The sequence below is a fragment of the Emydura macquarii genome, unplaced genomic scaffold (assembly GCF_026122565.2).
Source record: "Emydura macquarii macquarii isolate MOO-44397 ecotype Brisbane River unplaced genomic scaffold, CSIRO-AGI_Emac_v2 contig_1390, whole genome shotgun sequence".
NCBI classification, from domain to species: domain Eukaryota; kingdom Metazoa; phylum Chordata; order Testudines; family Chelidae; genus Emydura; species Emydura macquarii.
The window spans coordinates 18,933,407-18,947,019 of record NW_027131527.1 but is presented as its reverse complement, the minus strand read 5'-3'; the positions used below and the strand labels follow the sequence as shown (position 1 = coordinate 18,947,019).

The window sequence follows — 13,613 nt, the reverse complement described above, 5'->3', positions numbered from 1 at the left end:
AAAGGCTAAGTGAAAGGAATTTGAAAAAAAACAAACCCAAAAGCCTTTTGATCCAAAGTAGATTCAGATGAGAAAGGCATATGAAAATTTACCATGCCACCGCAAAACAAAGTATTGGAGAAACAAAATCTTTCCTTTTAATTAGTTCATTGAGTTAATGTATTTGTAAGTGAATGGGATGACTCAGCAGAAAATAAAAACCTATTTCAGTCAGCAAGGTCCTCACCTCATGGGTTGAAAGAAGGAAAAAGGACCCCAACCCAACTCTTGGCTTGCCACAGATTACGTGGAAGGAGTAAGAACTGTTTTCCTAAGACCTCTTCCCTTTTTGCAGTTGAGTGAGTGGGTAGTGGGGAAAGTGAGTGTGGGATAAGGGGCAGACTAAGACAGTTTGGTGATGAGTTTGATATAAAACTCCAGAGAACATGAGGCAAGGAAATATGGGGGTGAAAGAAGAAAGAAAATAGTGGGGAGAAAGGAAGAACCTGGGAAGCAAAGAGAAATAGAAAGGTGTCAGAGAAAGAAGAGATGAAGAAACTGAAAATGAGGGGAAATCAGATGCTGAAAATTACAGATGAAGGTAGAAAGAGAAAAGAAGGCTAGGATAAAGAAAGAAATGCAGAACATAACTACAGCAGACATAGCACATTATTTTTATCTCACTTTGTGTACAGTTTAGTAGATAATGTTAAAATGCAGGAAACTCAAATGCTTGCTTACCTGTAGTGTGTAGTTTTATATGCTATATAAACATTCTGGTGTTTGGGGTTTTTTTATATTTTAATTGTCTGCCCTGTAGTTTTCGTATTTGCAGGTTCCTTTTAATCAAAAACTGCCTCTTCAGGCTACTGTGATGCTTACCGTACTTCTGTCCCGAAACAAGGGACAAGAGCTGAGCCTTGATAAACTCCATACAGCTCACTCTCATTACCACTTGAATTTCCTTAGAATTTACCACATTATTTCATAGCACTGCCTAATTTCCTATAACTTTTGAAAATGAAATACATTGAGGCCATGTTTGTTTTGAGAAAGAGTCCAAAATTCAGTAAACAGCTGGATAATTTGACTTTTGAAGGGTTCCAGTCTGCTACAAATTTAGTAAAAATAAACAAAAATATCTCCCATTTTCAGACTTTCTAAAACAGACTTTAAACAAACCTCTGGTTATTAAGGCTGATAAAGAATCTCTTTCTCGTATGTCAGATAAATGAAATATTTAAACTACAGAGACTAAAAATGGTCTGAGGATGTCAAATTCAGACCTGGATCTAAACATTTTTAAAGTACAAAGGGTATATGATTCAGGCCTGGTCTACACTTAAAAGTTAGGTTGACATAGCTACAGGGTTCAGGGGTGTGAAAAATCTACATTTCCAAGCGCTGTAGCTATGCCCACCTAACCTCAATGTAAACGCAAATAGGCTGACAGAAGCATGCTTCTGTTGACCTACTACCATTGCTTGGGGAGTTGGGGTTCCTACAGTGATGGAAAAACCCCTTCAATTGCTGTAGGCTATAGGGTTAAACAAGTATAGCTACAACACCTCAGCTATGCCATTGCAGTCCCCTCAGTGTAGACATGGCAATAGTGGGTTTGCTTTGGTATATTATAAAGTGCAGCTGTGAAGTTCAGATTGCAATCCAAAACTTTCCTGAGATTCAGAGGCATTCATTTCTGGGTTTTCGGTTGACTTCTCATGATTGGCTACAGTGTAACCAAAAATCAATGGAAGAATTCAGTCCGACTTATTAAAATAAAGTATCTTTCATACATAAACTACAGAAAGAAGAAAAGAGAACCACCAGATAAGGAAAGTTCCCTTGTTAAATATTTACCATTCAAGTCCTTGATAAAACTAGTTAAATAAAGCTAAAATTAGACACTATGCATAAAATAGCACTCAAGTATGTGATCACAAGTTCCTACCTGGATCAAACTATATCCTGTGCGCTGAATTAATGCACGGAGAGCAGCTTCTTTCTGTGTGCCGGTCAATCCATCCCCGGATTTTTGATTTGATTCCATTGTGAGTGATTATCAGCAAAAAATCAGGTTAATTAGGGGTGCTCACTGAAATCAAATTTAAGATAAATTAAGTAAATTAATGTTTCTAGGAGGAGAAAGTCTATTTTATTAAGGATATTTACATGACTCATTCTCCCTAAATAAGTTAGTTTAGATAACTTTGTCAGAAAAATAACGGGTCAAAAAGGAAAGTGACCTCCCCCTTTACATTTAAGCAGAGAAGGGACAAAACACAACATTTAGATCCAGATCTAGCTTTTGAACAGCCCAGCACCGAGGGTTGTAAACATGGCATTTTGGGCCTCAACGCTCTAAACTGCTCTGGGCAGGTGTACCCTCACACAACCGTTAAGCCGTATCAAACCCAATGAGATGCTGCACGAGTTCAGAGGTCTGCACATATAGATGGGATCTGGACCATTAGAGGACTCAGATCTGTACCCCAGTTAAGATTTTGAACAAGCTCAGAGTGCAGGGAGGCTTGTGTTCCGAATTTTAGCTCTGAGACATCTGAAATATTAAGAACTATTTGACAATGTAGCAGTTTTTTGGTTAAATTATCTGTAAAATTTAGTTTTTAACCACTTTGAATTGGGTCACATACTGGCAAAGGGCCAAATTTTTAAAGTGGCTTCACTGGCCTATACATTTGTGTATCCCAAATTTCAGGTTGCAATTCTATGCTGAACAATTTTTAATGACAAAGCTTGTGTGCCCAAAAGTATGCTGATAGTATTTGAACATGCAAAGAGGATCTGCGGATACGATGCTGAGTGTTATGACTTGCAAAAATTCAGTTGTCCAATACTCAATAGCACATGACCCAATGCTATTGTGTGCCATTGTGTATCCTGCCAAATGAAGGTGCTGATTCTGCAATCACTTTGCTTTATGTATGTGAATAATCCCATTGAACTAAATGACTCTAAATCACATATTTAAAGTTTAGCATTTGTTAATGTGTTTGTGGGATCAGGGTCCTTGTGAAAAGTTGTGAAAACTTCAGAAAACAAAGTGTCTAAGTATATATGCACACCATAACCAAGTCCAAAAAGACCAATAATCAGGTTTGTTTACTAAAAAGTTAATACAGCACATGAAGTGTAAAATAACCCAGCCCGGACACTTAAAATCATTTACAGTATTAGTTTCAATTGTCAGCTAAACACTAAAATGTCACACAGTAGCCTCCTTTTGCATCTGTTTACTCCTTAATATTTTTTTAAGGCAGGGCTGAAATAATAGCTTCAACCCCATTTTTCAGGAAAGCAATGATTAGTCTTTAAAAAAGCATTGATGGTATTTTGGGGGGTCCCTATTGCTTCAACCTTTATTCTTTCTTTAAAAGCCCCATATTTTGCTGAAAGTTACTGCTGTCATCACTGTAACATATAATAGAAATACCAGAAAAAGCAGCAGAGACCCACCAACCTAGTGCTGTTGCTTTAAAGTGAGCACATTTGTCTGACAGAAAGCACCAGAATGAATGTGTGGGAATGAGAAAGTGAGGTCACCTGTAGGAGTGAGTGAGTGCCATGACTGGCCACACCTGAGTGGGCATATGAATGATGAGCACAGGGAATAGGGAGGGAACAGAATGAAAGACTAGAGAGGAATAGAAAGCAAAGGAGAAAGTGGCCTGTGGAAAAACAGGCATGGAAAAAGAGAGAGGAAAATAATACTACTACAATAGAAAGAAAAAAGCAGCAGAAGGAAGGGCAAAAAATGCAAAGACCACTTTGTAAGTTTATTACTTTAATTAAGAATGTGTAATCTCAAAGCACTGTAAAAGGCATAGTTGTATGAAAGATACAAATGTGCCATTTTGGAATGCCCCATGAAATTCTACTGTACTGTCTTTCAGTATACCAGAACTGTTTGTATGAAGCATTGCATTATACACGTCTTGAGCACCAAACAAGGCCAGAGAAATTAGGGTAGAGAAAGAAGAGGACTTTTGTAGGGCTAAGAACAAACCAGAAGAAATTGTGCTTAGCACACTTTGGTCCTATATACATGAAAAATAAACCTGTATCCATTAACTAGCTCTTTAATGCCAAAGTTATTTGATTTGTACTTGCTGTACTGTGTTGTGTTTTGGGATTCACTGAGCAGGACCACAGTTTTGAACTAGGGAATAGCTACGAGGCTTCTTGGCCATTTGCAGGTGACTGGAGCTGCAGTAGAACTGAGAGCACTTAGGGAGAATTAAAATTCACTAATGTTAGGACTGAAATAGTGCTCTGGGTGCTTTACCATTGTAATTATCCCAGTCACCAGACAGAAGCATGTGTTCTTTCTAGTCTGAGTTATCCTACTAATACTAGTTTTGTCTCTCATACTTCACAGTGAACAACTATGAAGTATTGTATTTATTCTAGGCTAGTACTCCTTTTTTCTTTTAAAAGTTACTTATGGTATGTGAATGGTTATAGCTGACATCTCTTCCCTGAGCTGCTACTTGATAAATATCAGTACTTGGACATAGCCTGCTAGATAAGGCTCCCATTATTACAGGATCAGAGTCTGGAGATGCAAAGATATGGGCATATGCTTAATTTGAAATCAATGGGATGTCTCTTAGTGCATAAAGTCAAATGCATGCATGTAATTGCACAGGATTGAGGCCTAAATTGTTATGTAACTGGATCTTTGCTAGTGTGTGTCTGTCCTTCAGTGTGAAACTTAATCATATGCAAATGTAGTCGCTATAGCTAAGTATATGTGTATATAGCTATGTATTTGTCTAAAAGTAACCTTTTTATTCCAAAGTGGTACTTCTGTTTATTCACTCTTTAGTTTTGTCACTTCTGTATTTCTAATCTTTGCTCTCCCCCCCTCCCCTTTTTCCTGCCATGCTGAATTGATCTGTTAAGCTTTTAGAGGGTGGGCTTTTATTTTAATGCCTTTAAAATTGTCCTTTAAAGTGGTCCGAGTGGCAGCTGCCTCACGACATTGTTACACATGCTGAGCTATATTCAGTTTTATTTAATTCTCTAACTGTTAAACTAAAGGAAATTGCATCATGAATTATCTGAAGTGTTGGGGTTTTTTATGTAAGTTTAGTGGCCAAATTCTGTTATCAAATGCATGTGTGACATTCCTGTTGAAATAACTGAATGCAAGTAAACTCTCTATATCTAATGGCACATTTTGGCATGGAGGATTTTTTGATAGGAATTGGGTTATATAATTGTACTGATCTGAGTTATAAAGAACTTATGATCAGTTTTTGTCATCTGTTGATTGTTTAGGTAAATGGATTCTTCTTCTTTAAGCTGTAGATAAAAGGCATTCAAAGCTACTTTGCTCTCAGATCTTCACAGGTGTGTACAGTTAGCTTTATTTTCAGATCTTATTGGGTTTTTTTAGCTGTTGGTTTGCTGTCAGATTAATTTACAAATTTCATTATTTACAGTATAACTTTAACATAATAGTCCCTGTAATGCTGTACACTTGAACTATATCCCATAGTGCTGGGCCACTGGGATATCTATTCTGATTCCCTCCAGTTACCACTAACGTGCACTGGCTGAATGATGGACTCGACAGTCTAACAAGTCTTTTCCATCTCTAATTACAGAATGAATTTCTTTTAAATCAGCTAAAGCCTAATTATTGCTTTATTTTATAGGCACATACTATTTTTATAGGAGCTGATATTTATTGCTTTGATTCTTAAATAGTTTTCTGAATTACAATGAACTTGCTGTGAAATATTCTTTGTGAAAACTACAAGGAAATGTATAATGTATTTCATAGCTGAGGCCCAACGGCTGCTCATTAGTTGCCAATATAGCCCATGCATGACCTGACTTCACAACTTTGTTATGCCGCTCTAAGCCCTGATTCTGTTTTCATTGAAGTCAATGGCAAAACTCCATTAGAACTCCTGCCATCAGAAATTTCACTTTTATGGACATCTCCTTAGCACATATTAAATACAATTGTAATGCAAGAACTTTAGCTTTCAAACCTCTTTAAACTTCTGTCCTTGCTTACCAATATGTGTATCAGACCTGTCAGAAGAATAGAACTTTTGATTTATAAAGTTGAAAAGGAGAAATAAATTAGATGCTCTGATGATTTTGTTCTAAATATGAAGAACCTAAAGTCGTGTGTAATCTCTTGCTTCAAAAGTTAACAGCTAATCAATGACCACTTAAAGGAATACAATTTTAAAAAAAACCAGATGCTGCACTGGAGTCCTCCTGTCACTTCTTATGGTTCTACTATTGCATTTTCTTTCCACAAAGGAACAAATTATATTGTTAGAAAACACCCACACACATGAGATGTCAAGGGCCCCAACTACCATCAAAAATAGGCGGTACCTTACAGGACTGGGCTTGGCCAATGATATACTGGGATATCCTATACATATATTCTGTTCATGAAAAGTTATCTTACAGTTGCTAAGGCTGAATATTTCCCTGAATAGTTATCTATGCATTACTACAGCTGTCTTTGCCCCCGCTGAGTCAGGGCTCCTCCCATACCCATGATTCAGGTGCGGTTTGGAGATGGGAATCACAACTCCCTTTTGCTCTTAATCAGATCTTAAACTCTTAATCACTTCTGAGAAGCTTTGTCTGACTTCTGCTCCTGTCTGAGGTGCCTCATAAGTGATTGGTCCCAACTTAATTTGGGCTGAATTCCATTTGTGGTAAATAAGCAGAGAATAGCATAGCACAGAAAATAAAGCTGCAAAATAAAATCTAATGTTGACTAAAAGCTTTAAATCAGATTCCACTAGTTGTTGACAGTTTGATTTTTTTCTAAGTATAAAAGAATTTACCTGAGCCCATGTCATGCCTGACACCTGATTGCCTCGCATCAGCCACTGGTGAAAAGTTATGCTCAGACTTCAGGCTATGCAAGTGACATCTCAAAGACAGTGCAGGCTAAGGAAATAGTACTCAAATCAAAGTTCTTGCCCAGTCCAGTTAACCCAATTTTGATCTTGTTTATGTTCTTACGCACTAATTGAGTCATCAAATCATGGATTTCTATGCTGCAGGTGCCATGACCACTAATTTCCCTGTCTGGAGACAGTGACATAGATAGACAGGTATCATTAGCATAACAGCAATACCCTAGACCCAAAATTTCATTAAGGAATATATATATAAAAACTGAAGAGCAGCAGAGATGAAACCAGTGGAAGACTATGGGATATGACCAAAATCAGTTGAGCAACATTCCCATCCATACCCAACTGATCACACAGCAAAACACCATTACTAATAATATCAAATGCTACTGATACATCTCACAGTATAAGGCCTCTACTGTCCACTGTGATAAATAGCTCAGTTTTTTGCCCTAAATCATTGTAAAGTTCATCATATACATCCAGTGCAGTCTAATGAAAGATTTAAAAAAGCAAACAACGTTTTGTGCAGGGGAATCAGCCAGTGGCAGAGAGGTTATATAATAGATTATTTCCTAGCTTGACTCCCTGATGATGATGTAAAGAATATGGCTAGGGATTTCTTATACTCAGTTGATTCCAATCTAGCATTAGTCCTTTGAGACCACTAGCAAGAGGCCAGTGTAATTTATGCCAGGGAACTGACCTGGAATGTAGACAAATGAGTACTGGGGACAACAAAGGCTACCTTGGCACAGAAATTGCACTAGGTACTCCTTTCCTGTGGGGAGTATCTGGATCATCATCTTTTTATACTGTGTATCATAAACTACATTGGGAAATCTATTTATCTAGAGGTAAAGATCGCAGGTCAAATCCTTACTTGCATAAGTAGGCCTACTGAAATCTGAGCCAGTGTGTGAGTAATGCAAGCTAAATTGTTGCATTCTAATGAGTCACTTCCACAAGTGTGTTTCCATAGCAGCTGAATTTTTCAGGTTATTACTTTAGTTTTGTTTCTGTCCTCTGCAGTGACCTAGATAGAGAACAACTGTAACAGCCTTCTTTCAGTTTAATATGGCATGAGATAGCCCCAGCTCCTGATCTACACATCTCAGCAAACTCCATGTATGTTCCCATAAATGAATTCATATTTGTCCACTTAAATTCTGCGTAAGTCTTCTGCTCAGGCATGAATTAATACATATATTGAATCCAGGTATCTAGAATGCTGTAAGTACTTTCCTGTATGCATCCTTTTCACCATTTTCTCACAAACATTTTGCAGATAACTTGATCATTTCATGTAGGAGTCGTGGTAGATAACCAACTGAACGTGAGCTTAAAGTGCAATGCTCTGGTTAGGACAAGTGATGCAATATTTGGATGTATAAGCAGGGGAATAATAAGAAGGAGAGGTGCATGCAGCACTGGAGACAGTTACTAAAATATTGTCTAGTTCTGGTGTCAACATGCCAAAAAAAGATGTTGATAACTTTTGAATGGCTTCAGAAAAGAGTTAGGAGAATGATTTTGAGGTCTGGAAAAGTTGCTTTACAGTGAAGGACTTAAGTCAAATAGATAGAATTTCCTATGAAAGAAAGGGTGAAGACATGACTTCTCCCTTTGTTTAGAGGCACCTACGTGAGGAGATTTCTGACAGTAGAGCACTCTTCAATTTAGCAGGCAAAGGCTTAACAGGATCTAATGGCTGGAAGGTGAAGATCTGTCTAATCTTAAATTAAGGTGTTACATTTTTAACAGTGAGGTTAATTAACTATTGGAACAACTTATCAAGGGATGCAGTTGATTACTCATCACTTGAAGCCTTTAAATGAAAATTAGATGTATATCTACAAAAATATGCTATAGCTCAATCATAAAATATGGCAGAAATTTCTGGGTGAAATTCATTGGGCTGTGCTAGACAGGAGATCCAATTAATCATCATTATTTATTCCCTTAAAATGTACAGAGCAATGAAATTGTTACTGTTAGTTCTTTTATTGGTGTCTGATAAATACCCTTTCTTTCTTTGAGTGTTGTTAAATATTATACAAATTACTATATTTATCTTCCTAGGATATGGTACATGTGACAATCAGTTTTCAAAACTTCTAGGAATCTATCAACCAGGAGTAGTTTATTACCTTTTTTCATGGCATTTGCTTCTTGATTATGACCTTTTGTGCTGTGCTCTGAGAACACTCATCTATCCCTTATCAATTTAAAAATTATATTTACAACTAAAATTGTAAACTAACAGATATCAGATACCCAATACTGAAATTTGCTATTTCTCCTAAGGTAGCAGAAGCAAACCAGCTTGTGTGTAACTTGCTTTTTGTTGACTATAGCAGTTGGAAGTAAATGATTTACTAAAGTCCAGTCATTTCAGCTTCTCTTTGGAAATACTTATCTGGTGGGAAGACCTTACTCTGACTGTATGATACCAAAAATGCACATAGTATGGATTTATAACTATTTGGTGTTGTCACTCCTACAATACTAGGAATACAGTCTCACCACTGCAGCTTGCCTGTGCAACTACAATCTTCCCTAACTTCTGCTCAGTAACATGACAGCAGCAAGGAGAATTGCTGCCACAGAACTTGAGGGGGGTAATTATTACTTTCCCTCTTGATTATTGGCTTCAGCGAGAAACAATTAAGAAATGGACATTGTGCTGGGGAAACTTATTTCAGTACTCATTGTTTAAAAGGTTGTTAATGACAGCATTTAAATCAATGAGTGTATTTAGAGATACATATTAATGAATAGTGATCACTCAAGTAGTTCAATGCAATAATTTTTCATAGACTGTTTTTTTAAAAAATCAGCTGTTGATTATTAAGCAAGAAAGTGGAAACAACAATTAACTGAGTTCTTGGTATATATTAACATTAGGATACTACCCGTGCTTGGAAAGCTATGGAACTTGCTGAAAATGCTGTTAGTTAAGTTACATTTCTGACAGCACACTGTTAAAAATGTTCTACATAGTTATCACTAGATCAGAGCCAGGAACACCGGACTGATTCCACCCCCATTTGGCCAGTGCTCTAATATTTTTTTTCTTTCCTAAATGATTTTCTTTTACTTTACTAGGTTAAAATATCTTGCAAAGAAAATGTAAGTATAGACATAAGCAAAATAGTACTATAATAAATTTTGATTTTACTTATGTCATTTTACTCTCATTGTCTACAGTATCTATGTACAAACTATGAATCTTTCATCTTCTGTGTTTCCTGAGGTGATAAGTGTTCAGGAACACTTGTTCCTTGAGTACAATTTTGTTGTTGTAGTGATGATGGTGTGGGGAAGTTCTGCTGAACACTATGCTTCATTTTAAAGGAAGAGAGCTGTATTTCAGATTAAGTGTGACAATGAGTTTCTGACCACTCATGGTCATGAGAGGTATTTTCTTGTTAGACTGGGATTGTTAAATACCAAATCCTAATATGAGTAGTTGTGTTCTGCCTACTTAAACCCCCTGCAACTTCAGTTAGTGCGGTATTCTTTACTTCCTTTCCTAAAATGTTGTGTAGCTCTTCTTGTGTGTTGTTTTTTTTTTTTTTTTACTACAGAAATCAGTGCAGTTCGGTAGATGAAGGGATGAGTTTTGAAAGAGAGAGGCAGCATTCATAAAACACTTTGTAATCCTTCAGGATGAAAGGCACTATGTTAAATGTTGCTATCTCAAAAATCAAATTTTAGTGAGCCAAGTCCTGGGATGAGCTGAACATAGGCAAGTCAGTGGGAGCAGCAACTGCAGTGGCAGAACCCCTGCGGGCAAAGCGGGTGATCTCCATTCTCCCACCCTGCTCCCTTTAGGTGTATGCACAGTGCTTTTTCAAGTACATTTTCCAGTTGAAAAATGGCTACCAATTACTCATCCTACCCCTTTTCTCTCCCAGCTCCTTTTAGTTACAAAACCTGCAACTGCTCAGCATCAATCAGGATTTAGTTTGTCATGTGGCTCGTCTCTGTTGCACTGAACAGAGAAATAGGATAAGTTTATAGTGTTCAGTGTGTTGTGAATAGAGAGGTTCTCAATACCCAAATTATCTGTGGACACTTCAATATGCATTGTATAAAGATACCTTGAAATTTCTTACTCAAATGGAAATTTCCATTTCCAATATACTACTTTTCCCAGTTGCTTTTGCATTCAGGTCTTGCTTATTAGCAATGCTCTTTGGAGAAACCTAGTTACTGTTTCCATGAATAAGATAACAAAATGGTGTTTATCCTGTGTAGATCAATATAGTGTCTTGTTTGAACATATTGAGTCATTCAAAGACACATCTAATGAAGGCCATCTTGCTGTAGTACCCACAGCATTACCACTTCTTGTGAAGAATAACATTATTTGAAAATAGCTCTTGAATTCATTACATTTTGTCTCTTAATGAAAATAATGTATTTGCTTGAGAAACCATTCAGTTCTTTACTGGAATTTTAAGGATCCTTTTAAAATGCCCTTTTAAGGCTTCAGCTAAGATTCTTCATCTTCAAAGTATTCTTTCTTAAACTAATATTTTTTTTCAATTAATCCAGAGAGAAGAAACGTTTCACTTTTTCCCTGGTCTATGATACCAGTCATGAAAACGTTAGGGTACAAAGCACTTTGCTTCGTTGTGTTTGCAGAACTGTACCCTGTATTAGCAGTACAACCACAGAGCTCAATTCTGACACCCTTATACTTCAAGCAGTCATAATAAAAAATGATTACTACTCAGTGTCAATGTGGATCGCAAAATGGGGATCCCGAGAGCTAAATTACATTTAAGCTATTCAAAAGAGCTACAGATTTGGTGGGTAGTAATTACAATACAAAGGTTCTTTACGAGATGAATATTAATATAAAACTAAAAGCTTGTGCACACTCTTCTTATATCTTATTTACTCTTGAAACATAGCTTATGTATAACGTTTAAAAATTCTTAGACCACATAATTAAACATTTTTTTCATTTCCAATTGTTTCAGTTTCTGTTCATGACATGTTGTTTCAGTTCAAAAGTCCCAATCAACACAACTCTATTATAGAAATCATAAACATGCCAAAAAATTCCCTCTCAAGGTGAATTCCCCCCTCCCCCCCCTTTATTTGAAACATCAAAAAAATCTAGGAAGTTCTGATTCATTTAATAGAGAAGTCAACCTCACATGTGTGGCCTTTTAAGTTTTGTATGTATCGGGGGGGGGGGGGAGTGGGGAGGGAGAGAACTATTTAAGAGAAGCTTAATATAGTAAACATTTTTCTGTTTTGATGAGGTTTTGTATATGCACTTGTGTATTTTGATACACTGTTTTGTAGGCAAACATTTTATAAAGGAATGAAGAAATATTGTAAAAATAAATCTTGGGAGTTATACACAGGCGGTTGGTGAAAAGATCCAATGTCTCTAATGATTAGCAATGGAAAGTTGTGATTTAATAAATCAAAAGTTAATTGGCTCGGGTAAAATCCCCCTTCCCTCCCTGTCAGTCTAATTTCTTAATAGATGACAGAGACCAACCACATCTTGTTCCCACTCAGAAAAGGGATCAGCTAAAAAAGGCTTTGGTTTTTCACTATCCATAAAGAAATGATAGCAACATTGGGCAACTGGAGTTTTTTGTATGCCTCATCTTGCTTTCTGGGGCTTGAAAAAGCTTTGGGAGCACCAGCTGAGGAGCCTGGAGAATAAAGACTGCAAGTTGGCGTGAAATCTGATCCAGAGCAAGAAGCACAGTTTTTAGTTGTTGTCACTTCTATGTCTGCTTCAGCACTTTTCTGTCTGACAGAACAATGAACAATCTACCACAGCCTGTGTTGTTCAGTGGCAATACCGTTTTTCAGAGTACTCATACCCTCAGTGTTTGAGTTAGAGAAATTTAACTCAAGACATAAACAGAACATGTAAAAATTGGGAACTCGGGTGCTTCCTATATTCTCTAACATGCATTAAAATTTTCCAGTGCCTCCTTTGTAGAAAGCAAGCAAGCTGTAATTAAAACACTCCTTACAAATCCTAGTAAAGCAGATAGTGATGAAAGCTGCTTTTAGCTAGATAACACTATTACCTTTTTTCAGAGACTTAAGATGGAAAAACCAAACAGATGGACTGTACCTGAGCAATTTCAGAGATCACCACCCGGAAAAGTTCTCCTTGATTATGGGGAATTTGCGACGTGTCACTCTGGTTATTCTCTAATCATCATATCAAACTCCAAAGGTTCAGCAGCCTCAGGTTGGTTTACAGTCCCTGCAGGTTAAACGTTAACTTACCCTATCTCTCAGTTCCATGCAGCCCTTTGACCAGATAATTGGGTCACTGCAGCTCAGACAATATCTACATAAAATGCATTTGTTTACAAAATTCAAAAGACTAAGTCAAAATTATACTTGAATAGAAGTATATAAACTGGAAATGTAATATTGTTTTGAAATCGATTACTGTTCCATTTTTGTGTCTAACTTCCTGGCTAACTCATCACTTTAAAAATCAGATTTCTTTAACTTTGTTCTCTGAACATGGTTCTAATGTAACTCTTTAGGGAACATAGAAAGATAGTCCTATCTCATCTGTATGGTACCTACCCTGTCTTACATACTGTTTTGTTCAAGTATTTAGACTATCTGTTCAATATTTAAGTGTAGTATGTATCTGAATAAAAACTTTGTCCATATTACATAACACAAGCGTCTGGTCCATAAACT

General features: G+C 36.8%; 1 protein-coding gene across 3 annotated transcripts in view; it reads right to left on the bottom strand.

Annotated features, from left to right (window-relative positions):
* The window catches only part of A1CF (APOBEC1 complementation factor), a 54,165-nt gene extending 41,062 nt beyond the window's left edge, over positions 1-13,103 (bottom strand). For all 3 annotated transcript variants that reach the window (XM_067552767.1, XM_067552768.1, XM_067552769.1), the window contains exons 1-2: positions 13,024-13,103; positions 1,931-2,074 (exon numbers count right to left, since the gene is read on the bottom strand). In XM_067552767.1, coding sequence (XP_067408868.1) covers positions 1,931-2,029 — 99 coding nt within the window. In that variant the 5' untranslated portion in view covers positions 2,030-2,074; positions 13,024-13,103. The remainder of the gene's footprint in view (positions 1-1,930; positions 2,075-13,023) is intronic.
* Between the last annotated feature and the right edge of the window lie 510 nt (positions 13,104-13,613).